Genomic DNA, 24,758 nt, shown 5'->3' with positions numbered 1-24,758 from the left:
CACTTAAAAAGGGCACTAGCAAATTTAATTTCCATTCGAATGAGCTATTATACATCTCTATGATGTTCTGGTCGTCCCTTAGCCCTGCTGGTCGCCCCCTAGCCCTGCTAGAAAAAAAAAGAAAAAAAGGGAGACAGATCAGTGCTACCGATGCAAAAAAGCGATTTTCTTTGTTGTTCAAGGAGGGGGACTGTAATTTCCCTGTACAAGGTTTTCGACCATGCTGATTCCAATGGTGCACTATTCATTTTGATCTGACGCCACTTTTGAGGGGTTTCAGGCTTTTTTCGAAATCACTATAGATTTCTTATCGCAATAAACTTTTACTTTTAAGACGAACCGAAATATTAGTCGCCATTCCTGAATCAGTGTCAGATGGTAATTTTTTTCACTAGGTATCTTTTTTATAAACACGATTTTCAATTTTTGGTTACTATGGGCCGCGGTTCGCTCTTTACTAGGTTGCATCTACCGATGCAACCACGATTCTTTGTCATAATTTCTACCAAAATCACCTGGATAAGTTGGGATCCCTTTTCGAAAATTGTGCACATTTTCTCCGGCTCATAACTTTTCTTGAGCAACTTTACACTTAATGAATTTTATTTATTTGATTGAACATGCAGTCCTTTCTTACAGTTCGTCCACGAACTGTGTCATATAAATGAATCAACATACACCCAATTTTTCCACTTAAGCGTACTAAAAACTAAGCCCCTGGCGCTGCATGATCCCCACCTTCTGGTAAATTTCCTGACTGTGTTCATGAATTTTCCTTTCCCCTCCACTTCGCTTACCTTTTGTATCAGCTAGACGGATTTTTCTGCAATCAGAAGAACCCTTTACAGAGCAAAAATGTGTTTTATTTGCAATTCACGATCCATTCAGAAAAGGTTAAAAACCAGCCTACATTTTGACATAGCAACGACATTAATTAAGTCACCCTATCCTTTCTTGGAAAATGCGTTGCAATCCAAGGGCAAAAGGGTTTCAACAAATTTATTTCTGTCTTTCATTCTTAATTTGAACTCATCTGAATTAGGTAGCTGATTGCAGATTATATAGCAAAAAATGGCAGACTTAAGAGTATTTGCTCGAGCTATTGGATTTTTGAAATTGGCAGAAGTTGTAAGAATTCTTTATAGATTTATTTCACTTTCAGTGGCGTAGTTGGGGGACAAGGGGGTATACTTGTCCCAAGGCTAAGGATGTGTTGGGGCTCTATTTAGATACAAGAATCTTTTTAACAAGATTCTCAGTGGATATATTAAGAGGAAGGCAGATACTGATATTGCCCCCAGGCGCTAAAAGGGCCACGCCTCCGCTGCTTTAGTTCAGCGATTTACAAAGTAGGCCTATTTCTAGACATGTAATAAGGCATAAGCTAGGCGTTCGAGTCTTCCATGTCCAAAGGATTCGGGTTCCGAAGTTCTGTAGCAATGGAAAATCCGGTTTTCTTGCCGTGTCCCCAATCCTATAACTGGGTTACTCTTGGAGTACGTTCGAGAATCCTGTATCTTAAATATGCTAACATCCCCGGATATAATTTTGTATAAAGGATAAAAAAACAAAACTTATCCTGTCACGTTCCTAGTGTTGATAGTAAGGGTGCCGGCAGAAAATTTTCCAGGGTGGGGGGGTAGACGCCGAAACAGCAGTGGTGGTTGGGTGACAGTTTAGGTGGTTTACGACACCAAACTACGACTTTACCCCAAAGAGGACGAATTTGCAATCAAATTTAAAAACCCTGAGAAGCTAATTGATTTAAAAGTATCAGTAGCTATATTTTAGGCTTTCCAGTTGCAAAAAAAGTAATGCCACACGGTGGTAGTACTGAATTCAACCAAGTTGATTCGCTTTATTTGTAATGAAATTATGCTACATTTGGTGATCTTTGGTGATCAACATTTCCTAATCGCGTATCAGCTATAATCGCGTATCAGCTTTTCATTTACATGAAATATTTCAATGTATTTAAATATATATATATATATATATATATATATATATATATATATATATATATATATATATATATATATATATATATATATATATATATATACATGATGGATTCAGTTATGTAGAAGATCAAATGTCTCACATAATTTCCATCCATACAAACAATAATCCTCTTTTTCATCCAACCAAAGTTCTTTAGCAGTAATATTAACAAGGTCTTCTCACCAAAATTACAATTCATCGCCAATTTTTTAAGTATATTCAAATTTTATCCAAAATTGAAATTGCAAATTTAAACGTAGAACGGTACTAATCAACGTACAATTATTGATTTACACATTTTAAAAGCAATTGATCAGGGATTTAAGGGACCAGTACCTCAAATTATATCTTGGTTAGGCCTGGGAATGATTTGGAAAACGGAAATTTAAAAAAAAATGGCTTTTCAACTGAAAGCAAGGAACAGATTTGAAACCTGTTTGAACAGATTATTCTTTGTATGAAGGGGGCTGTCTCGTCCTTAGCTCCTAACTCTTTAGTGTGAAGTTGTTTTTTTTTCAAGTTTTTAAAGAAAATTTGCGATTGAAAAAAAAAATATTCTTCAAAGCACTGAAAAACCTTTTTAATGAGCAAGGTGTTGAAAAGGGGGCAGTCCCCTTTATATACAGAGTAATTTATATTTGTTTCAAGTTTTTGACTTGCTCCTTACTTTAGTTGAAAAATCTTTTCAATTGGTTAAATTACATTTCATGGAACTTAAGTTTTATGAATATAATACTTTTGGCAACGCAGAAAAAAAGATCAACATTTCAATGATCTCTATTGAAAATAGAGTAACTTACTCTATAGAGTAACTACCATAGAGTAAATATAACTCTATGGTAAACGAACAGTTCGTGCTAATGAACTGTAACTTATTTACTATCTGACCTGGCTCAATAGTAACCAAAACTCGAAGACGGAATTTTGATACCAATAGAGATATCAAAAACATTGGTTTATTACGCTGATTCCAATATTAAGTTTTAGTTTCATTAAGTTTAGTCTTACCCATCAAAAGCTACAAGCCTGAGAAAATCCGTCTTATTTTTCGAAAAAGGGGGAAAGACTCTTGTGAAGTCATATATTTTTAATGAAAATTACGCCATCATATCCAGCGTATCAAAGAACCCTACTGTAGATGTTTAAAGCTCATATCTGCAAAAATGTGGAATTTTGTAATTTTTACCAGAAGATAAATACCGGATGCATGTTTATTTGTTTTTTTGTTTTTTTTTCCCAGGGGTGATCATATCGACCAAGTGGGCCTAGAACGTCAGGATAGGGCTTATTTTCATGGAAACGAAGAGTTCTTATGCCCTTTTTAAGTGACCAAAAAAATTGGAGGGTAGCTAGGGCCCCTCCCACGTCACTTTCCCAAAATCGTCCGATCAAAATTTTGAGATAACTTTTTTCTTCAGTATAGTTGAAAGGCCCGATAACTATGTCTGGATATAAAATGACCCCCTACAGCCCCTGGGGAAAGGTTTTTAAATTATAAAAATCGCCCCTTTGTTTTGTTTGTTATTGGGAAGTATGCATACATTTTTCGAGTGGGGAGGAGAGGATGAATTTTCTACTGGGAGAATTTTCAATGGAGAGAATAGTTTCCAGGGGGTGAAATTTCAAGAAGAAACTTTACGCTGGGTGAATTTGCTAGAATTCTTATATGAAATTTCTTTATATGTCTTGCTTTCTTTTTACTAGTTTAATTTTATGCGTGGAGATGTTAAGGGTAAGTGTCCGGCGTAAATTTTCGCCAGGATTGAATTGTTCAGAGGATATTTCTATGGGGAGGGGGATTTTTCCATGGAGGTGGATCCATGTATCATAAATAAAAAAAAACAAGCTGTTTCAAATGAAAGTAAGGAGCAACATTAAAACTTAAAAACGAACATAAATTATTACGCATATGAGGGGGGTCGCCCCCTAATCAACATCTAGCTTTCTGCTGTAAAGTTTAAATTTTGTCCCAATTCTTTAAAAACGATTCCCAAACAATAAGGGTCGTTTAAATAGAACAATAAGTAACTTTTTTTAGTGCCAAAAACTAGCTTGAAGAGCAAGGTGTTGAGGAGGGGGGCAACCACCGTCACATACGTAATACTTTCTGTTTGTTATAAGTTTTAATGTTGCTCCTTACTTTCAGTTGAAAAAAACTTGTTTTATTTTCTTTATTTAATGTAGCTTAGAGACCAACAATTTTCTAAAGGCAATGGAAGAAGTATGCCAATCAAAGTAAAAGTATTTAAAATGAAGAAAAATAAGTATTTACAAAAAATACAGAAAACAATAGCCTACTTACAAAAACTAAGATACAAACTCCCAGCATTAAGTCCTGTTGACCAATAGTGAAGCGTTTGACGGATATTTTTCAATAATATCGACAGTTTTGAACTTGGTTATCAAACACCAAAATATTTTTTGCTTTTAGACTAAGTGTTTATGAAAAATTACGCATTATCAAAGAAGCTTGTTCAAAGTAAAACAACAAAACTGAGATTAAGAAAATCAAATAAAAAATTTTAATTCAATATTTTTGATTTAATTTTGAATGCTAAAAGCCAGTATATTTGACACCTTTATACTTCATAACTGTAAAAAACTAAATATTTTTCACAGAGAAAAATAGATAAATACAATCACTCCTAGAGAAAAAAAATGATAATAAAACACAAGAAAACGCATCCGTTCAGGGGGAAAATACAGAAATTCTTAGTACTCCGTTCAGCTGAAACATTTCTGATTATAGTGGCTTCATGTATGAGCTCATGGGTACTCTTGCAATGCAAGCAAAAGTTGACGGCATATTCTTGCCGAAATTGCCCCTTATTAAGTTGTTTCCCTTGTGTTTTCTATAATTATACGAACTTTCTTGTGTTCTAATAACTGCACTAATTACTAATAAACAAATACATATTTAAGATCACCATAAAAGCTGATTCTGTGACTGAATGTTATCAATAATTAATTTAAAAAACAAAGTTTTTCCGAGGCAAGTAAAGAAGAAAGTTGAAACTTAAAACGGGAAAAAAAATTATTACTTCACAGCATATTTAATATATATTAATATAACTAGTACAAATAAACCAACTACTTATGTTTACTTATGCTTTTATGCTTCTACAAAACTAGCGCTTTACTGAAAACACAAAAGTCAAGCATAAAAAACAGGATTATTGATTTGAGTCAAAAGTGAGTATGTAACCTGACAACACTAAACGAATCTATAAAGCTTTTCATAGTTTTACACCAGTTGTGACATTAGGAACTTTCAGTATACAATTAAAATTATCTTAAAAACGTAAGCGTAAAACTAAATATTTTTTAATAACCGCGAAGTAATTGAACAGCATACAGAAAATATTGGATTGATTTATCAAGCAGCATTTTGCTCTCACCAGCTATAACACCACTAGTGGGTAATATGCAGTCTTAAATTGAATATGCTTTAGTATCACTTGAAACGAAGATCAAATAAGACATAATATGAACTCTGGAAATCCGATTATTTCTCTCTATACGAGAGTGAATTTCAAGCTATGATACAAATTCTAAAGCTAGTCTATAGTCCTAATTCTATCAAGATGGGCCTTACTTCGAACTTATGTACAAACTAATCATGACATGTCCTTTTAAGAATCAAAACGAGAGCCAGTCATTGAACTGAGCTATTATGTAGAAGTGATACCAAATTAAACTTAAAAAAATAAAGAAAACCCTAAAATGGATTGTTGTTTTATCTTAAAAAGGATTGATCCTAAAAGGGATTGATAATATTTTGATTCTATAAAAATTGTCCTTAATTGGTTTGCTTTTACTGCACCAAAACTCCTATATTATTTTGTGTTTTCAGTAAAGCGCTAGTTGTGTATAAGCATAAAAGCATAGGGAAACATAATTAGTTGGTTTATTTATACTAGTTATATTAATGTATATTAAATATGCTGTGAAGTAAAATAATTTTTGTCCATTTTTAAGTTTCAACTTCGCTCTTTAATTCCCTCGGAAACAAATTGTTTTTATAAAATTAATCTTTGTTCGTTTTTTATTATAATTTAATGTAGAAACAACGTTGCCATGATCTTTTTATTTATACGGAATAATATATGTTCGTAATAAGTTTTAGTGTCACTTCTCAGTTTCAGTTGAAAACTTACTTTTAATATAATTTCTAATTATCATCGAACTAGGGGAGTTAAGACAGCTCTAAAAAAATACTGCAAACAGCCTTGACAGCTAAGAAAAATTTTTAGTCTATAACATAAAAGTTCATTATCCGTACTTCACAAAACAATACATTTTTTTCAGGAACGTTTGTTTTTCGATGAGCAAAAAACCGTTTTTACTCGGCCGACTTCGCCTGAAAAAGCCACAATGAAGAAAGGGCTTTATAAACCACCTACTGACTACCAGAAACTAGAAGGCTACTGTAACAAAAAAAAGCCGTTTAAGGACTGATTTAAAAGCTTATATTTATATTTAATCACTTTTTATAAATTTAATTTGATAGCACCTTCCCACAAAGTGCACTTTCGGTTCTTTCCCCAACTTTTTTAAATGAAACAAGTGCCTTTTCCAAAGAAAAGGCAATATTATATTCAAATATTATACGTTTGTAGGTAATTGAAGGAGATGATTTTTTTTTTGTCAAATTGATATCAAATCATAACATTCGAAAACAAAATAAGAGAAAAATTAGGTCTTGGGAGGAGGTTTAGTTGCCCTCCAATCTTTACGGTCTCTTAAAAAGGACACTATAGCAAAAAAAAAAAAACAAAAAAAAAACAACAACAAATAGAAACGCATCCGTAATCAGTCTTCTGGTAAAAACATAAATTCCACGTTTGTACAGATAGGAGATCATAACCCCCACAATAACATTTTCTGATACGATGAATCTGAAGGTCTAATTTACATTAAGATTTATTGACTTTTTGGGGCGTGTTTCTCCCTTTTTCGAACATCAGGCTCCCTATTCTCAAAATCCCTTAATCCATCAAAATCCTTTTTTCTTCTGAGGCTAGAAGCCTTTGCTGAGTAGATATTAAACGTAATGAACTTTATATATTTGCAATCGTGCATAAAAACCCTATTCTTATCAATTATCAAAATTCCATTTTTTGAGTTTCGGTTACAATTGAGATGAGTCGCTCCTTAATTACAGTTTAACACTGTGAATTGTTTGTTGAAACTTATTGGGCTAACGTCCTGTTTTTAATTAATCCCGTAGCAAACCGGAGTTTTTGAAGCACGATTCATGCTATTAAAGTGTAGTATTTCTGAGTCCAGCTGAAATGTGAACCATTTTAGAAAATTCTCATTTTTGGGGAAGCTTTTGGTTCCTTTACGTGTACGTAAAGGACTGAAATACCCTTACAGGCGTCTTTTTTTCTTCGATTAAATAAAAAAAACAAGTTTTTTTAACTGAAAGTAAGGAACGACGTTAAAACTTAAAACGAACAGAAATTATTCCGTATATGAAGGGGGCTGTCCCCTCCTCAACGCCTCGCTCTTTACGCTAAAGTTTTTTTATTGCTTAAAAAAATAGAGTTGTGAGAAAGTCAAACTTTAGCGTAAAGAGCGAGGCGTTGAGGAGGGAACAGCCCCTTTGATATACGGAATAATTTCTGTTCGTTTTAAGTTTTAACGTCGTTCCTTACTTTCAGTTAAAAATACTTGTTTTTTTTTTTAATTTTTGAACGTTTTTGAATTAATGCAGGTTTTGATTTTGGCTCACCGTACATGAATAATTAAAACAAAATTTGCATATTATATTTGGTTAAATGGCTTACTCGAAACTTGTTTAATTTTATTTATGAACGTTTTTATTAGTAATAAATATACGTAACTTAGAATTAACTTACGTAACGAACTTCTATATTCATAAATTTTTAACACGTATATTAGGGGGTTCGCCCCCTAGTCAATACCCTGCTCTTTAAACTATAGTTCGAATTTTTTTTCCAGTTCTTTAAAAATGACCTCTTAATCACAATCAGTTGATCAGTTGAAAAACTTGTTTTTTTTTATTTAATTCCTGATCTTTTTCTTTAATAATGCTGGGAAATCCGGCGCCCCCTTCATAGCAATGTCCCTTCCCCCATGAAAACTTCCTTCATGGAAAGATCCTTCCATATAGCCCCCGACCCTCGCCTTCCCCCACCTACCAGAAAAAATCTCCTGAAAAAGTCTGTATACTTCCCAATAACCAATACTATATGTTAACATTGAGTAAAGTTCATAACTTTCAGCCCTCCCCCTGGGGACTTTGGGGGATTAAGTCATTTTAAAAGACATTTTTATCATATATTCAACCATGTTGAACAAAATGGCTCTCTCGAAATTTTGATCGGGTGAGTTTGGGAAAAAATGTGCGTGGGAGGGGGCCTAGTTGCCCTCCATTTTTTTTGGTTACTTAAAAAGGGCACTAGAACTTTTAATTTCCGTTCGAAGGAGTCCTCCCACGATATTCTAGGACTACTGGGTCGATATGATCACCCTGGGGAAAAAAACAACAAAAAAAAACAAACAAACAAATAAACACGCATCCGTGATCTTTCTTCTGGCAAAAAATGGAAAATTCCACATTTTTGTTGATAGGAGCTTGAAACCTCTACAGTAGGGTTCTCTGATACGCTGAATATGATGGTGTGATTTTCATTAAGGTTTTACAACTGTTAGGGGGTCTTTTCCCCTTTTTTCGAAAATCCGCCAAATTTTCTCTGGTACGTAACTTTTGATGGGTAATACTAAACTTGATGCAACTTAAATATTTGAAATTAGAATCAAAATGTGATTCTTTTGATGTGTATATTCGTATCAAAACCCCGTTTTTTAGAGTTTCGGTTACTATTGAGCCGGGTCGCTCCTTACTTACAGTTCGTTACCACGAACTGTTTGATATATTTGCTTACTTGGTTATTCAGCGTAAGCAGTAAATTTATGCCAAATCCAGGGAAGATTTTTTTTTTAAACGCTTTTTGGGCCTCATTACAAAAATGACATTCATCTCAAAAACATAAGTTGTTCCCACAAAAGTACTTTCTTTATTAATTAGAAAAAAATGAATTCAGAAAGTAATATATTTTCACCGTTAGTACTGTTAAGATTAGGGTAGCATATTAAGAAATTTTCTACCTACAGAAACTCAAAAAAAATGTATTTAAAAAAAGCGATTGTAAAAGTTAAATGACAATTTGTGTACATAAATTTCTGCGTGTTCATTAGGCAGACAAGAAAGCTCAACTTATTTCAAAGTAAAAATATATTTCCTTTTTTTTATAATTATCTTTTTATACTCAAAATTCAATTAGCATTCCCCTTTTTCTGCTATAATTCAAATATTTGGATTGAACTTATACTGAACATATTACTTTCAATGGTCCTATAGTCAAATTTAAAATGATATTCAAGAAACTTCAAACTACTCTTGAAGTTCAAACCGTGTTGATTAATATAGCCTATTTACGGTGAAAATTACATTTTTTCTACTAAAAAAGTACATAAATCTTGATAATTTCAATAAATTGTCGGAATTCAATAGGCAAGTCACACTTCCAACAGAAAAATTGGATTTTTTTGTGTAACTTGTTGGAATTCAATAAGCAAGTCACAATTCCAACAGAACAATTGGATTTTTTTTACTTGTTTAAATTTGAGCCAAACATTTTGTTGGAAATCAAATTTTTTTTTCCTAGTGCACCATTAAAATGGTGCACTTGAGACACGACATCAAAAGTGCCGTTTTTAGTGCCATTTGAACTTGATGATATTGGAATTTATATGAAAGACGTAGATATGTGCAATATCTTTTATATGCGCTACAAAAGAGCTGTCAACGATATTCTGGTAGCCTGCTAGTGCCACCCTTTGAGAAATAGCACAAAGTGCTATTTTAGTGCCATATGGAACTTGCAGATGGCAGAATATATATTTTCAGATAGCCATTTTGTTCAGCATGGTCGAAAATATTAGAAATATGTCTTAGGATGATTTAATCCTTCGAAGCCCCCAGAGGGAGGGCTGAAATTTATGAACTTTACCCAATGTTAACATATAGTATTGGTTATTGGGAAGTAAACAGACGTTTCCAGGGGGAATTTTTTCAGGTAGTAATTTGTTCTGGGGGCGGGGGTGGGTCGGGGGTTATATGGGAGGTTTTTTTCATGAAGGAAGCTTTCATGGGGGAAGAGACAATTGCTATGAAGGGGGCGCCGGATTTCCCAGCATTATTTAAAGAAAAGATCAAAAATTAAATTTAAAAAAAAAACAAGTTTTTTAACTGGAAGTAAGGAGCAACATCAAAACTTAAAACGAACAAAAAATATTAGCTATATGATTGGGTTCACCCCCTAGTCAATACCTCGCTCTTTAAGCAAAAGATTTTTTAGTACTTTCATAAGATCTATTTATCCTAAATAACGGCCTTTGTGATTAAGGGGTCATTTTTAAAGAATCGGAACAAAATTCAAAGTTTAGCTTAAAGAGCGAAGTATTGACTAGGGGGCAAACCCCCTAATATACGTATTAAAAATATATGAATATAGAAGTTCGTTACGTAAGTTAATTTGTAAGTTACGTATATTTATTACTAATAAAAACGTTCGTAAATAAAATTAAACAACTTTCGAGACAGCCATTTAACCAAATAAAAGCAAAATTAATATACAAATTTTGTTTTAATTATTGATGCACGGTGAGCGAAAATCAAAACCTGCATTAATTCAAAAACGTTCACAAATGAAATAAAAAAAAAGAAGTTTTTTTAAACTGAAAGTAAGGAACGACGTTAACACTGAAAACGAACAGAAATTATTCCGTATATGAAAGTGGTTGGCACCGCCTCAACACCTCGCTCTTTGCGTTAAAGTTTGACTTTCTCACAACTCTATTCTTTTTAAACAATAAAAAACTTTAGCGTAAAGAGCGAGGCGTTGAGGAGGGGACAGCTCCTTTCATATACGAAATAATTTCTGTTCGTTTTAAGTTTTAACGTCGTTCCTTACTTTCAGTTTAAAAAAACTTGCTTTTTTTTTTATTTAACAGCTCTTGAAAGAGCCATTAAGAATCTCTATGATGTTCTGGCATCCCTCTAGACCTGTTGAAAAAAAAAGAGAAAGACAAAAGGGTAGACAGATCAATGCTACCCTTGCAAAAAAGTGATTTTCCTTGTTTTTCAGGGAGGGGGACTGTAATTCCCCTGTAGAAAGTTTTAATTATTTTGATTCCAATGGTACATTTTTTATTCTGATATGACGCCAATTTTGTGGGATTTGAGGCTTTTTTCGAAATCACCGTAAATTTATTTTCGCAATAAACTTTTACTTTTGAGACGAACCGAAATAATAGTTAACGTTCCTGAGTCAGTGTCAGATGGGAATCTTTTTTCACTAGGCAGTTTTTTTAAAACGCGTTTTTAAATTTTGGTTACTATGGGCTGTGGTTCGCTCTTTACTAGGCTGCAGCTGCCGCTGCAATGATGATACATTGCTGGGACATGCTTTTAAAAAATAAACCAAGAAATTGACTAAAAAAAAACAACAGCGGATACCGATATTCCTGATATAATACACGCGATACTAATACGCCCGATACCGGTATGCGCGATATCGATACGCCCGATACCACATACAGCCCTTCCCCAGGGATTATAGAGGGTCATATCATCATCAAAACCATATATATTGAACCTTTGAACTATGTTAAACAAAATGGTTATCTCAAAATTTTTTAGGACTAATTGGGGGGAGGGGCTTGTAGGGGGGGGGGCTATTTGCCTTCCAATCTTTTTGCTAACTTAAAAAGGGCACTTACAAATTTTATTCCCCTTAGAATGAGCTATTACACCACTCTCTATGATGCTCTGGCCACCCCCTAGCCCTTCTAGAAAAAAAAGGAAAAAAAAAGGAAACACATCAGTGCTATCCATGCAAAAAAGTCATTTTCCTTGGTGTTCAAGGTGGAGGACTGTAATTATCCTACAAAAGGTTTTCGACCATGCTGATTCCAATGGTGCTTTTTATTTCGATTTGACGCCATTTTCAAGGGTTTTCAGGCTCTTTCGAAATCACCATAAATTTCTTTTCACAATAAATTTGTACTTCTAAGATTAAGCTAAACAATAGTTACCATTCCTGATTCAGTGTCAAATGGAATTTTTTTCACTAGACAGTTTTTTTTTTTAAAACGTGTTTCAACTTTTGATTACTATGGGCTGTGGTTCGCTCTTTACTAGGTTGCAGCTGCCGCTGCAACCATGATTAGACTTATACTTTCATTATTGGCAAGGATCGTTATTTACTTACCATTCATTACTATGGATTTTTTTTTTTTTTTTTTTTTTTTTTTTTTTTTGCTCCAACCAAATCATAGAAAATTTATTATGGAAAACTGGTTAGGGGTTACCCAGTCACAAATTGGAACTTATATTTTCCTTATTATGGGTCAATCTATTGGCAGGCAGCCAACAATGGGGCAGCAAACTTTTTTCCATGGTTTTTCCCTATTCTGCTCTCTTTCCTTTGGTTTCCTTATAATTACTTATAGTCCTAAATTTCCAGGAGGGAGGCATCGCCCCCTGCCCCCTTGCTGGCGCCCATGGTTGATAGTGCCCGGAAAAATTAATTAAACTGCCTTTCTCCCGACTCAAATAAAAGTAAAAAAAGCTGAAGCAAAGGAAAAAACCTGATCAAACTGGACAATCACCCAAATGCCCCCCCCCCAGCTGCGGAATCCGGGGCAGCTCAGCCGGTGTCCCCCTACCCTTTGAACGTCTCTGAGTGTACCTTATTTGACAGCTATACCAGACCGTTTCAAGCAGCAATCCTCCTAGTCTCAGACATCATTTACACCGCGTGAAACGTTAAGGATAAATAATCAGGCTTGTGGGATAAGTAATTTTTGTCTACTCAAACACTTATCGTTTCGGGAATGACTGTCACAACTGAGTCTAGGTGTTTACCCCCTTAGAAAATACTCCCACCAGAAAACACCCCCCCCCCTCCTGGAAAAAACCTTGCTGAAAATACCCCCCCCCCCCGTGGAAAAATAGAAGATCGGGAGGGGGCTCATTCAAGCAAAAGTAAAAGTTCAAGCGCCTTTTCCTGCCCACTTCCCCCTCCCCCAAAGACCTCCAAATGAAATTTTGAGATAGTCATTTAGTCTATCATAACTGAAAGGTCCAATAATGGCCTAAGACACGTTCTGTGGATGAAGGATGAAGGATGATGTGGATGAAGGTTGCCAAAGATTGTTCTTGTCGGCCAACCGTCTAGGGCCAAATGGACAGCAGGTCGCCACCGAATGAGGTGGAAAAATGTCATAAGGAGAGATTTAAGGACAATGTGAACTTTATGGGAGGGTGTAAGGAGGGAGGCTTTGAATAGATAGGGATGGAACAGGAGCGTGCGTGGCTCTGTTGGCCTCAGGGGGATTGATGCTGCAATGGGTTGTTAGTAGTAGTAGTAGTAGTTTTAGGAAGTTTAGATCCTTCTCCAAGAAAATGTCTAGGAAATATTATGACAGATCTAAGACTAATGAATCTAATGAGTCTTCTTGTCCAATGGTATTTGTTCTCTTTGAACAGTTTTTTTTTTGGTGAAATTTACAGCTGCAGGCTTGTTACAAAATCGCTTGTTTCACTGGGAACACTTACCTTAAAGATATTCTGTTGTGTTTTCGGCAACCAAATTGTAAAAGCCATAAAATTGCTGTTCTATTTGCTTGGGACACACGCTATCGTTTGGTTAAATTCAATTTTTTAATATTCTGTATTTTTTTAAATGAATTTTTACTTATAAACTATTTTGATTTGCTACTTTCCGAAAGGTGATCTGCATTTTTCTTTTTGTTTTTCAGTAATTAAAGATAATTACATGAAATGCAGCTGGTTCCGTGAGTCTAAGATACTCCGGAAGTATTTCGGATTTATTAGTTTTAGTGACTGTTCTCCAGAGAGGCATACAGAGATATAAGGATATGTCAAGAAAGGATAGGAGACCACAAGAAAGCGCTATAATAACTGTCGATAGATAAAACATCATTAATTATTTCCATTAGAGATGTAATTGTTTCATCCTTTAACATCATTTATTTACTTCAAGAAACCTTGATTTAATTGTATTTTATCACTTTAACTCTTATCAATTTAAAATTTCCCTCTTGAGGTTGAGTTCATATAAATCCCAGTCTACTCAACTATAGGTTTCCAAATACAACTTAGACGAACCTTTTCCTTATGTGGAGTGAACCTGCTAAACTGATACCAAATGAATTTTTGAGAATACTCTTGTATCCTGTGTGTGTTTCTGAAATTATGAACTACATGCTGTATCCAATACTTCCGAGATTTATTCACTGTTTCAGAACTTCTGTAAGAACAATTCGACCCTTTAAGGGTAGAAACTACTGTTTTGTGGCACAAGTGGGTACCAGAAAACTGGTACTTTTCCTCGTCCAATCTGTTCCCCAGATTAGAGCCATTGAGCAAATACTTCTGTTCAAAGGCTCACTCTAGCCTTTTCAGACTTTTGCTTTGATAGCATTACGCTTGATGAAAAAAGAGTGAATACAGAATAATTGCTTAACAGGAAAATACTTAATTTCTTATTATTTGAGAAGTGATGACATGTATTTCTTCTAACATCCTTTAATATTTCAAGTCTTAAATTTCATCATATATCGTCAGTCTAACTTTTATTTCAGATTGTTGCTATAATTTGTCTTGTATTAACTCGACAATATGACTTGCATTTCGGTGGTGACATTATTTCTGGAAGTTACATCGACAGATATTTAACAGGCATCATTACCATTGGTGGATTTTTAATGATTTCATTGGCACTTCTGATATCCTATGTCTGGGGTGAAGCTGGTACTTATCAACGATTTTTGGTAAGTTTAAATAAATTATCAAGCGAAAGTTAAGAGGGCGGAAACATCATTGACAGTAGCATAGACAATAGGCCCGTTTTTTAGTACTAAGATCTTACATTTAAGATCTTACAACTTTCGGCAAAGATTATCGTTTTTTCAACTCATCTTTGTTCTAAGGTCTTACAGCTCATTGATGTTAGCAGAAAGCGTGAAAGAGGCCATCTTTCTGCCATATAGAACAATGATGAGAGAACTTTGATGATCTACTCATCATCGTTCTCAGACCGCTGATCAGAGCAGAATGATGAGACGTTTGCACAAAAACGACCAAAGATGTAAGATCTTAGTTCAAAAGATTTCACTTTTAAGCGTTTTCTGACAAAAGATGTAAGATCTTAGCACATTGATGAGTGAAAAAACGGCCCTAATAGATTGACCCTTGAGCAAGATTTACGGCGCTAGCAACAATGCTAGATGTCAATGGCATGGCTCTGGGTCCAAAAGAGTTGTTTAAAGCAAATTTAACAACATCAGCAAATAAAAAACCTAAATGATCAAATATAATAGTGTATTTAATTTTGTTTAATGTTTGAATCAATGCTGACAATGGCTTGTCTGATGGACGATTCTACGAGTCATACAAGTTGTTCGATTAAACCAAGCCACTGAACATTTTCAAACCACGTCTTCTCTCAAGCAATCTGTTTGTCTTTGCTGCTAGTGAAACTCCTGTTAACAAATTTTAATATAGTGGTGTGGGGTGGGTATACTTCTGCTTGAAATCCTGTTTCAGGCTATTTGATAATTGGGTACTTATGCATTATAACTAAACCAGCGCTATATACGAAAGAAGTCAAGTTTGGTTAACGCTAATGAAATAAAATAGGCTAAATATATAATAGTTTAGAAACAAATTTGGGCTATATATTTGCAAATTAGGGGGGGGGGTAAAGCATAGCATATATTAAAAAAGTAAACTAACCTAACCTAGGTACCTCCCCCCCTAAACCCCAAAAACAATCGTTTAAATATTGTAAACTCAATGAGAAACAACGCTTTGCCATCTATTCATCTAGCGAGTACCCGTTTGTCTGCTTTCGTGTCTGGTTTTCTTGTACAGTCAATAGCGCTGGTTTATTTATAATGCACAAGTACGATAATTGCTCTGAATATTCGTGTGGGGGAGGTTGGTGCTACTGAGGTTATAGTGAATCACCTTGGCTATAATTTTCGTGCTTAGCTTTTATTGTTGGCTCCAGTGTGTAATACATACAAGTGTGCAAACTAATCGGGCCTGCATTCCGAAAATATGTGCCTGGATACTAAAAAAAAACACAAAAAAAACGAATGAAAATAAAAAAAATGTATAATTTAAGAGCCTGGTCTACTTCAACAGAGCTCAGGTCTGTTTAGTCTTTTGTTGCTTATTTTATGATATAATGAAACTCGTTTTCTGAAGCTATCTCTTTTTCCAATATCTTCTTCACGTTTCTTCCTAGCACTTCTAAAACTTCAGAAAAATCTCTTCCTAAACAATAAATCTATTTACTTAAGAATAGGTGTAGTGCCGATAAGATACATTAATGCGTTCATTCACTGACAAATAGACAGTTGTGGCTGGAAACCCCTTAGAGCTTACAAAATGCACATAATATTTAAATAAGATAAAATCTGTATGTCCTATGTTATAAGTGTTGCGTGTCACATATCGATTGTGTCACAAGGTCAATACATTTTGGTTTTGGGTGCCGACATTTAAGAATTTGAATGCAATTGTTAAATTATTTGTGAAATAATCCCCTAGTTTTTTTGTACCTCCTTTTGTTCGTCCCTATTAAATTTTGAAATTTTTTTTTAACAAAACTGATAAATAATACTTTATTTAAACCTTTTTTTAAAAACGTGAGTGAAATTTTGTAGGTAGAAGGGTTGAAAGAAAAATAAAATGTAAGCACTGATAGTTTTGTGTACTTTTCTGCAAAGGTTGCATCTTAAATGGAAATGTAATACAGTATGTGCATACAGACGCACCTTAATGTTATCTATTTCATTATTGTAAAGAAATAAGTACAATAAACTAGGTTGCATCAAGGGAAAGTGGAAACAAAAAATAACTTTTCGCTCCTCAATATGGCCCAGGATAAGACTCTTGTCCAAACAGTGAGCACTGCTATCGATATGAGCTACTACAGTGAGGGGAGTTCAAAACTTCCAGACTTGGAAAGTGGAAGTCAGTGGTACCCTCCTTTGGACGCTCAATTGGATGTTTTGGAGAAAACCCACATGCCCATAGAGAAGTCAATTTACTAGATTATATTTTACTAATCTTTTGAAAAACTGAAAAAGACAAAGTAAGAAGAGTCAGATAAAAATAAAATGGAGCGGTATGTAAATTATAAATTAGATATGAATAAGCACATAAGTCAATTCACGAAAATTAGGGGGGAGGGGCAACATATATTAATATATTTATTTAAATCTAGTGAGGGACGATTTTTTTTAATTTTTTCAGTAAAATACCAAAAAAAGGTATTTTTCAATAAAAATACCACCAAAAAAGATATTCTTGAAAATGTAAGATATGGCAAAAAATACCCTCCGCTCCTGCCAATTAACGCTGCTTTGAATAAATACAAAGGACAAAACACTTGCATCGAGACCACAGTTTATAGAATTAGCAGTATGATCATACCCTATCTCACCAATTATAAAAACCCGGACCAAGGTACGAGTGTTCCAGAGAAGGTTTTTGCAGATATAAACATAAGTGGCATTAGATCTTTTCACGGGTAGACAAGACAGATTTCTCTTGGACACGAAACAAGTGGAAACCTGCTATTACGAATAATGCACTTTGTAACCATTTCTCATTGATTGACGGAAACAGACTAACCCGCTAATGTAGAAATAAGTTGGAGGAGCTTTTTGTTCGTACTGAGAATGAAGACCAGAAATGATCTACGATAAACTTACTGGATAATTCTATAAACTGTGATCGAGACTAAGACCAAAAAAATAAAGCCTTCAATTTCCTGCCTGTGTGATGAATTTCTTGCATTGTCTAAGTTTCACCTGCCCCCTATAAAATCAGGGTTCCGCAGGTCTCTGCTGCTAAAACTTTTCTTATGTTTGAAATTATTTTCAGGAGCTTATATTCAATTTCGCTGGTATGATCATGTTTATTGTCACTGGTGCCTTGGTTTTGGAGTATTATAACTCTTCTTATGTCACCGGTGGTTACATTGGCGCAGGAAAGGTTCTTGGTGTAAGTTGAATTTAGTCTCAATTGTGAGTTCCAAGTGTGAAGAAAGATTAATTAGACCACATGATTTACTATTTACGTTTCCATAAGTTGCGACGCGCGATTATATTTGACAGTATAACTTCAAGAAGAAGCAGAAAAAGACTAATACTTGAAATCTGAATATAAATTAGTCTAAATAGAATCCTATGCTTAACGAAACTTCAACAAAACAATAAAAAAATAATCCAATATATAAATCCAATATGTTCCTATCAAGTCTCACAGGAATAGTCTGTTATGAATCATTTATAGCAACAAATGTGTTTCCCCGAACTGCAAAAGTTGTTAGCAATTTTTGGTGAAACTTCAGCGGGAGATTCAAAAATTTGAAAGTATGGAAATAGAACTAGTAAATTTCTGAATATCAACCCACCATAATCAGCTTTAAAATAGTGAAACATGCTGGTTGTTGACAATTATATTTCTATATAACTGTGCACAGACTCCCCCCCTCCAGAGAATATTTCTATGCAAGGCTATGAATTTAAAACGGTAGTTGTCATTCAAGGATGAAGTAACCTCATATTTTCAATAAAGGCGTGTTTTCACTATCTTAATTTTTAGCAACCAATGTATGTCTGCGAACTGCACAATATTATTGTTAACATTTCTCGTGAAATCTTAGGGAATGCTTTAATTAGCGGTGCCTATTCTCTCCATTTTTAGGCTTAAGCTAGTTAGGTGGATATTTTTGAAATAGCAAAGAGTTGAAACTTGAGATATGAAATCAGTTCAAGCAGAATGAGGACAAATACAAGCAGAAGTAAGGGTGGCCATAAAAATTGCTATGTTTCCAGGAGAGGGGTTTAAGGTTCCTAAGGCTTGAATTTTTCTTTACCAGTAGTCTTTTTTAACACCTGACAATTTTTGTTTGTTTTTATTTTTTGCTGTTAGAGTGAGGGGGAGGGGGGATATCAAGGACCCTACATATGTTTAGTTATCCTGGATCATATGTGAAAGGGAAATATAATTTTAGTTTCACATAGCTTTGTTTTTTATCTTATTTTTCTAGAAACTATTAAAAGTAGCTGGAGCTCGTTTTTTTTTTTTTTTTTTTTTGTTGAAGTTACGTATGCATCTTGTGTTAAATCTTAATTCAAACACTTTCAACCTAATATTGCATAAATATTTCCATTCAGGGAATATTTGAAGCAATTGACCTAAAGATTGGATTAAATAAAAAAAAAACTTTTTTTTTAAAAAAAAAGTTTTTTTTTACTGAAAGTAAGGAGCGACATTAAAACTTAAACGAACAGAAATTATTCCGTACATGAAAGGGGCTGCCCCCTCCTCAACTCCTCGCTCTTTACGCTAAAGTTTGACTCCGTCTCACAACTTTGTTTTTTAAAACAATAAAAAACTTTAGCGTAAAGAGCGAGGGATTAAGGAGGGGTAGCCCCTTTCATATACGGAATAATTTCTGTTCGTTTTAAGTTTTAATGTAGCTTCTTACTTTCAGTTAAAAAAACTTGTTTTTTTATTTAATTTATGAACGTTTTTGAGTTAATGCAGCTTTGATTTTGCCTCACTGTACATGAATAATAAAAACAAAATTTGCATATTAATTTTACTTTTTTTTGGCTAAATGGCTTTCTCGAACTTCTATATTCGTATATTCTTATTGCGTATATTAGGGGCTTCGCTCCCTAGTCAATACCTCGCTCTTTACGCTAAATTCAAATTTCATTCGAATTCTTTAAGAATGATCCCTTAATCATAAAGGCCATTAATTAGAAAAAGTAGCTCTGATGAAAGTGCAAAAAAACTTTAGCTGAAAGAGCGAGGTAATGAGTAGGGGGCGAACCCAATCATATACGTATTAATTTCTGTTCGTTTTAAATTTTGATGTTGCTACTTACTTTCAGTTGAATTTTTTTTTATGATTTAATTTCTGATCTTTTTTAAAATAATGCTGGGAATTCCGGCGCCCCCTTCATAGCAATGTCCCCTCCCCCAGAAAACTTCCCTTATGGAAAGATCCTCCCAAGTAACACCCGACCCAATGTTTTTGAGGAGGAAACTCCCCCACAACCCTCAGGGCAAGGGTTTTAATTTATGCCCTGGGGGCATATAAGAACGATGTTGGTACAATGTATTATTTATTATTTTTTTTCCTTCAGACCAAGGCACTTCGTATCGAAGAAGTTGTCATAGAAATTTCGAAAAGGGCTCATTCAATCGGAAACTGGAGTAGCTTGTGCCCTTTTTAATAGTCGAAAGTGATTGGAAGCCAACTAACACCCCTTCCACGCCCACCAGTTCCTGAAACACATCCAATCAAGATTTTGAGATAGCCATTTTGTTCAGCGGTTGATTTCCAGATAGAAATTGTGTTTTTGAGGAGGACAGTCCCCCACAGCCCTCAGGGCAAGGGTTGTAAGTTATGCCCTGGGGGCATATAAGTTGTTTTTTTTTATAGAAAGCGTTGTCGTAGAAACTTCAAAAAGGGATAATTCAATGGAAAATCCAAAGGGATATTGCTCTTTTTAATAGTCGAAAGGGACTTGAAGGCAACTAACCCACCTCTCACGCCAACCTTTTCCCAAAACACATTCAGTAAAAATTGTAAGGTAGTGATTTTGTTCAACATAGTTGAAAGTTTTGGAAATTAGGTCTATGAGGATGACAACCCCCCCACAGCCTTCAGGGCAAGGGTTGTAAGTTATGCCAATAGGACATGTTAGGTTTTTGTAGAACACCCTGTCGTAGAAACTTCAAAAGGTCTCATTCGATTGGAAATTGAAATGGCTAGTGCCCTTTTTAACAGTCGAAAGTGATTGGAAGGCAACTAACACCCCTTCCACGCCCACCATTTCCCCAAACACATCCAATCAAAATTTTGAGATGACCATTTTGTTACACGCAGTTTAAAATTCAAGAAATTATACCTTTGAGCAGGACACTCCCCCAACAGTCTTTAGGGCAAGGGTTATAAGTTATGCCCTGGGGGCCTAAAAAGTTTTTATTGAAATATTTGTCCTAGAAACAAGGGCTCATTCAATTGGAAATTCAAAGGACTAGTGCCGTTTTTAATATTCGAAAGTGATTTGAGGGCAACTAACCCCCCTCTCACGCCCACCTTTTACCCAAACACATACAATCAAAATTTTTATATAGCCATTTTATTCAACGTAGTTGAGTTTTGGAAGTTAGGTCTTTAAGGATGACAACCCTTCCCCCCCCTAAAACCCTCAGGGCAAGGGTTGTAAGTTATGCCCTGGGGGCATATAAGGTTTTTACAGAAAGAGATGTTGTAAAAACTTCAAAAAGGGTTCATTCAATTGGAAATTGAAAGGGCTAGTGCTCTTTTTAATAGTAGAAAGTGATTGAAGGGCAACTAATCCCCCCCCTCACGCCCACCATTTCCCCAAACGCATCCAATCAAAATTTTGAGATATCCATTTTGTTCAACGTAGTTGATAGTTCTGGTAATTAGGTCTTTTAGGATTATAACCCCTCAGAGTCCTCAGTGCAAGGGCTGTAAGTTATGCCCTGGGGGTATATATTGTAGAAATTTAAAAAAAGGGCTAATTTGATTGGAAATTGAAATTGCCCTTTTTAATAGTCGAAAGTGAGTGGAAATTAAATAACCTAACTCTCACGCCCACCAATGCCCTAAAAACATTCAATCAAAGTTTAGAGATAGCTATTTTGTTCACCGTAGTTGAAAGTTCTGGAAATTATGTATTTAAGGATGACAAACCCCCCCAGAGCCTTCAGAGCAAAGGTTGTAAGTTATGCCCTGGGGGCATATAAGGTTTTTTATAGATAGTTGTCATAAAAACTTCAAAGGGGCTCATTCAATTGGAAATTGAGAGGGCTAGTGCCCTTTTTAACAGTCGAAGGTAATTGGAGGGTAACTAACCCCTCCCCCCCTCTCACGCCCACCCTTCCCCCAAACACATCCAATCAACATTTTCAGATAGCCGTTTTTTTCAACGTAGTAGAAAGTTCTGGAAATTTGGTAATTGAGGATGACAACCCCCTCCCCAGCCCTCAGGGCAAGGGTTGTAAGTTATGCCCTGGGGGCATATAAGGTTTTTATTGAAAGTGTTGTCTTAGAAACTTCAAAAGGGCTCATTTGATGAAAGTGCCCTATTTAATAGTCAAAGGTGATCGGAGGGTAACTCACCCCCCTCTCACGCCCACCATTCCCCCAAAAACATCAAATCAAAATTTTGAGATAGCCATTTTGTTTAATGTAGTTGAAAGTTCTGAAAATTAGGTCTTTTGAGGATGACAAACCCCTCACAGCCCTCGGCAAGGGTTGTAATTTATGCCCTGGGGGCATATAGCCTAAGGTGTTTATAGAAAGCGTTGGAGCAGAAACTCAAAAAGGGCACATTCGATTGGAAATCGAAAGGCCTAGTGCCCTTTTAATAGTCGAAAGTGACTGGAAGGCTTGACATTTTTATAGTAAAGATCGATGTGGGTGTAATATCTTATTTTTTATTGTTGTTGTCGTTTAGACCAGGGCACTTCGTATCGAAGGAGTTGTCGTGGGAACTTCGAAAAGGGCTCATTCGATTGAAAATAGAAAGGGCTAATGCCCTTTTTAATGGTCGAAATTTATTGGAGGGCAACTAATCTCCCTCCCACGCCCACCCTCCCATTATGTTTAAAAACTAAATGTTTCCGTAAGATTAAATCAAAATGCACTGTGTTAATGCTAATTCCCAATAAGGCATCTCAGCAGTATCCCAAGAACAACTGAGGGTCTTATGTTCAAACTTTCGAGGCTACTTCTGCTCTTAAAATTTAAACAAATCAAAATAGCGTAAGCGTTTCCAAGCTATCAAAGAAAGTAAACAGATTTTTTTGGCGAATGGTATATATTTTTCCATTTCAGGTCAACTAGAAGAGGTATGAAACTAAATTAAACACTACCATTTGTGTCCAGATGTTTAAAAGGGTGTATGTTGTTAAAAATTGCTGAAAATTTTTCTCCAGCATACAAATAGCAGGCCAAACTATAAAGTGTTAAAAAACGAAAAGATTTGAAGTATTATTTTCTTTTTCCCTGAAAAGACTATGTCAATACAAAACAAACAAAAATTAATTAAAAAAAACTTTTTCCATAAAATAACTTTCAAAGAAAAGTAAAGAACTCCATTAAACAAAAAATGAGCAAAAATAAAATTAAATAATCTACCAAGCGTGAAACTACCACAAATCAACATCGATAAATAAATAAAACCCAAAACGAACAGAAATTACAACAAATAACCGAGTCAAACTCAAAACAAGCAGGAATTAACATAAGTTTGGCTCAAAACCCCTATGCCTTCCCAAGACCAGAACATAATTTGCACTTTATTGAAAAAAATACAAATGAATGTGCATGGTCATTTTAATATACATATACTGATATGTAGTTGTCAAAATGCTAATATTATTTTATTTATTAAAGTTATAAAAGTTAGTTTTATTAAATAGTCCTATTCGTAAAAACGGAAAAAAGGTTTTAATGTTCAGTGAGGAAGAACCTCTAGAACATTTCATGGGCATTAAAAAAAGACGAATTATAGACAGAGAAAGTCCCGATTGAATGGTTTCAAACCTTTTAAAAGTGGTTGCCAAATTTAGGGATTATAGTCGTTCAAAATTAAAAAAAAAAAAAAAAAAAAAAATTAAAAATGATATTTGTCTAGCCTATAAGCTAAAGTTTATCTTGTAACATAAATGTTAAATTTACTAAACTTAGATATTTAAGTTTTATTTATGCATGAAATAATGCAAAAATAAATTTATAAGCAAGTGCATATATATTTTTTTCAGGGTGAAATTAATTGCAAGTGTAGTTTTGTTAGATTATTTGTTTTAATTAAAGCTATGAGTTTTTAGTCAGAATAATGTTTTATTTTTGATGAAAATTAGATACAGAGAATAAACTTAAATCTACCAACTGTACTAGTTGATTTTAGCTTAAATATTAAAAAAATTATATCATTAAATTAAAAATTACATTTTCTTCTTCCAGGTATTGTGTTTAATCAACGGCCTGCTGTATTTGATAGACTCAGTCCTGGCATATCGCCAAGGTTACAACACCATCTGATTATAACAGCGCTATCTAAATAAGTTTTAATTTTCAAACGTACCATTGTGATATAGATCTTTTAATTTTTCTTTTTTATTAGTAAATAAAACTCGAGACTTAATTTGTCACTTGAAAACCTTAAGAAATAAAACGACGGTTAAAACGAAATGAAAATATGTAAATAAGTGAAAATTGTTTTAATTAAACAGTTATTTATGTAGCATTCAGTTTGTTAATATATGGAAGGGAAGTCTGATCTAAATAATTAGTTGAAGTCACAGTGATTTTATGAAATGTTTTATATAAGGGTTTTTGGGCATAATTTTTAAGTATAACATTCAAATTGACTTGACGAGTTGATGTTCAAGAAACCTTTTACACAATTGTAGTAAAAAAAAACAGCCTATTCTTAGCGAAAGACTATGGTAATGGTTATGTATGTTCGTAAATTTTTTGAGAAAACACAAAAAAAAATCAAAATCAGGAGATCTAAGGGGCCTGGGGCACGAGGACCCCCCTGTTCTTGCAAGTGGTAAA

The 24,758-nt window shown here is 34.5% G+C and overlaps 1 protein-coding gene across 1 annotated transcript; it reads left to right on the top strand.

Moving 5' to 3' along the window:
* The first annotated feature begins 991 nt into the window (after nucleotides 1-991).
* LOC148954823 (protein snakeskin-like) lies at nucleotides 992-24,342 on the top strand. The gene is made up of 4 exons (XM_089107956.1): nucleotides 992-1,128; nucleotides 14,707-14,895; nucleotides 18,023-18,142; nucleotides 24,162-24,342. Exons 1-4 carry the CDS (start codon nucleotides 1,072-1,074, stop codon nucleotides 24,237-24,239), a joined length of 444 nt encoding a protein of 147 aa, XP_088964082.1. The 5' UTR covers nucleotides 992-1,071; the 3' UTR covers nucleotides 24,240-24,342.
* The last annotated feature ends 416 nt before the right edge of the window (nucleotides 24,343-24,758 follow it).

Source organism: Artemia sp. Qi Xiang Cuo, chromosome 2, assembly GCF_049724085.1.
Source record: "Artemia sp. Qi Xiang Cuo chromosome 2, ASM4972408v1, whole genome shotgun sequence".
Taxonomy (NCBI): domain Eukaryota; kingdom Metazoa; phylum Arthropoda; class Branchiopoda; order Anostraca; family Artemiidae; genus Artemia; species Artemia sp. Qi Xiang Cuo.
Note: the sequence above shows the minus strand (reverse complement) of the source record. Positions and strands in the feature narration are given on the sequence as shown.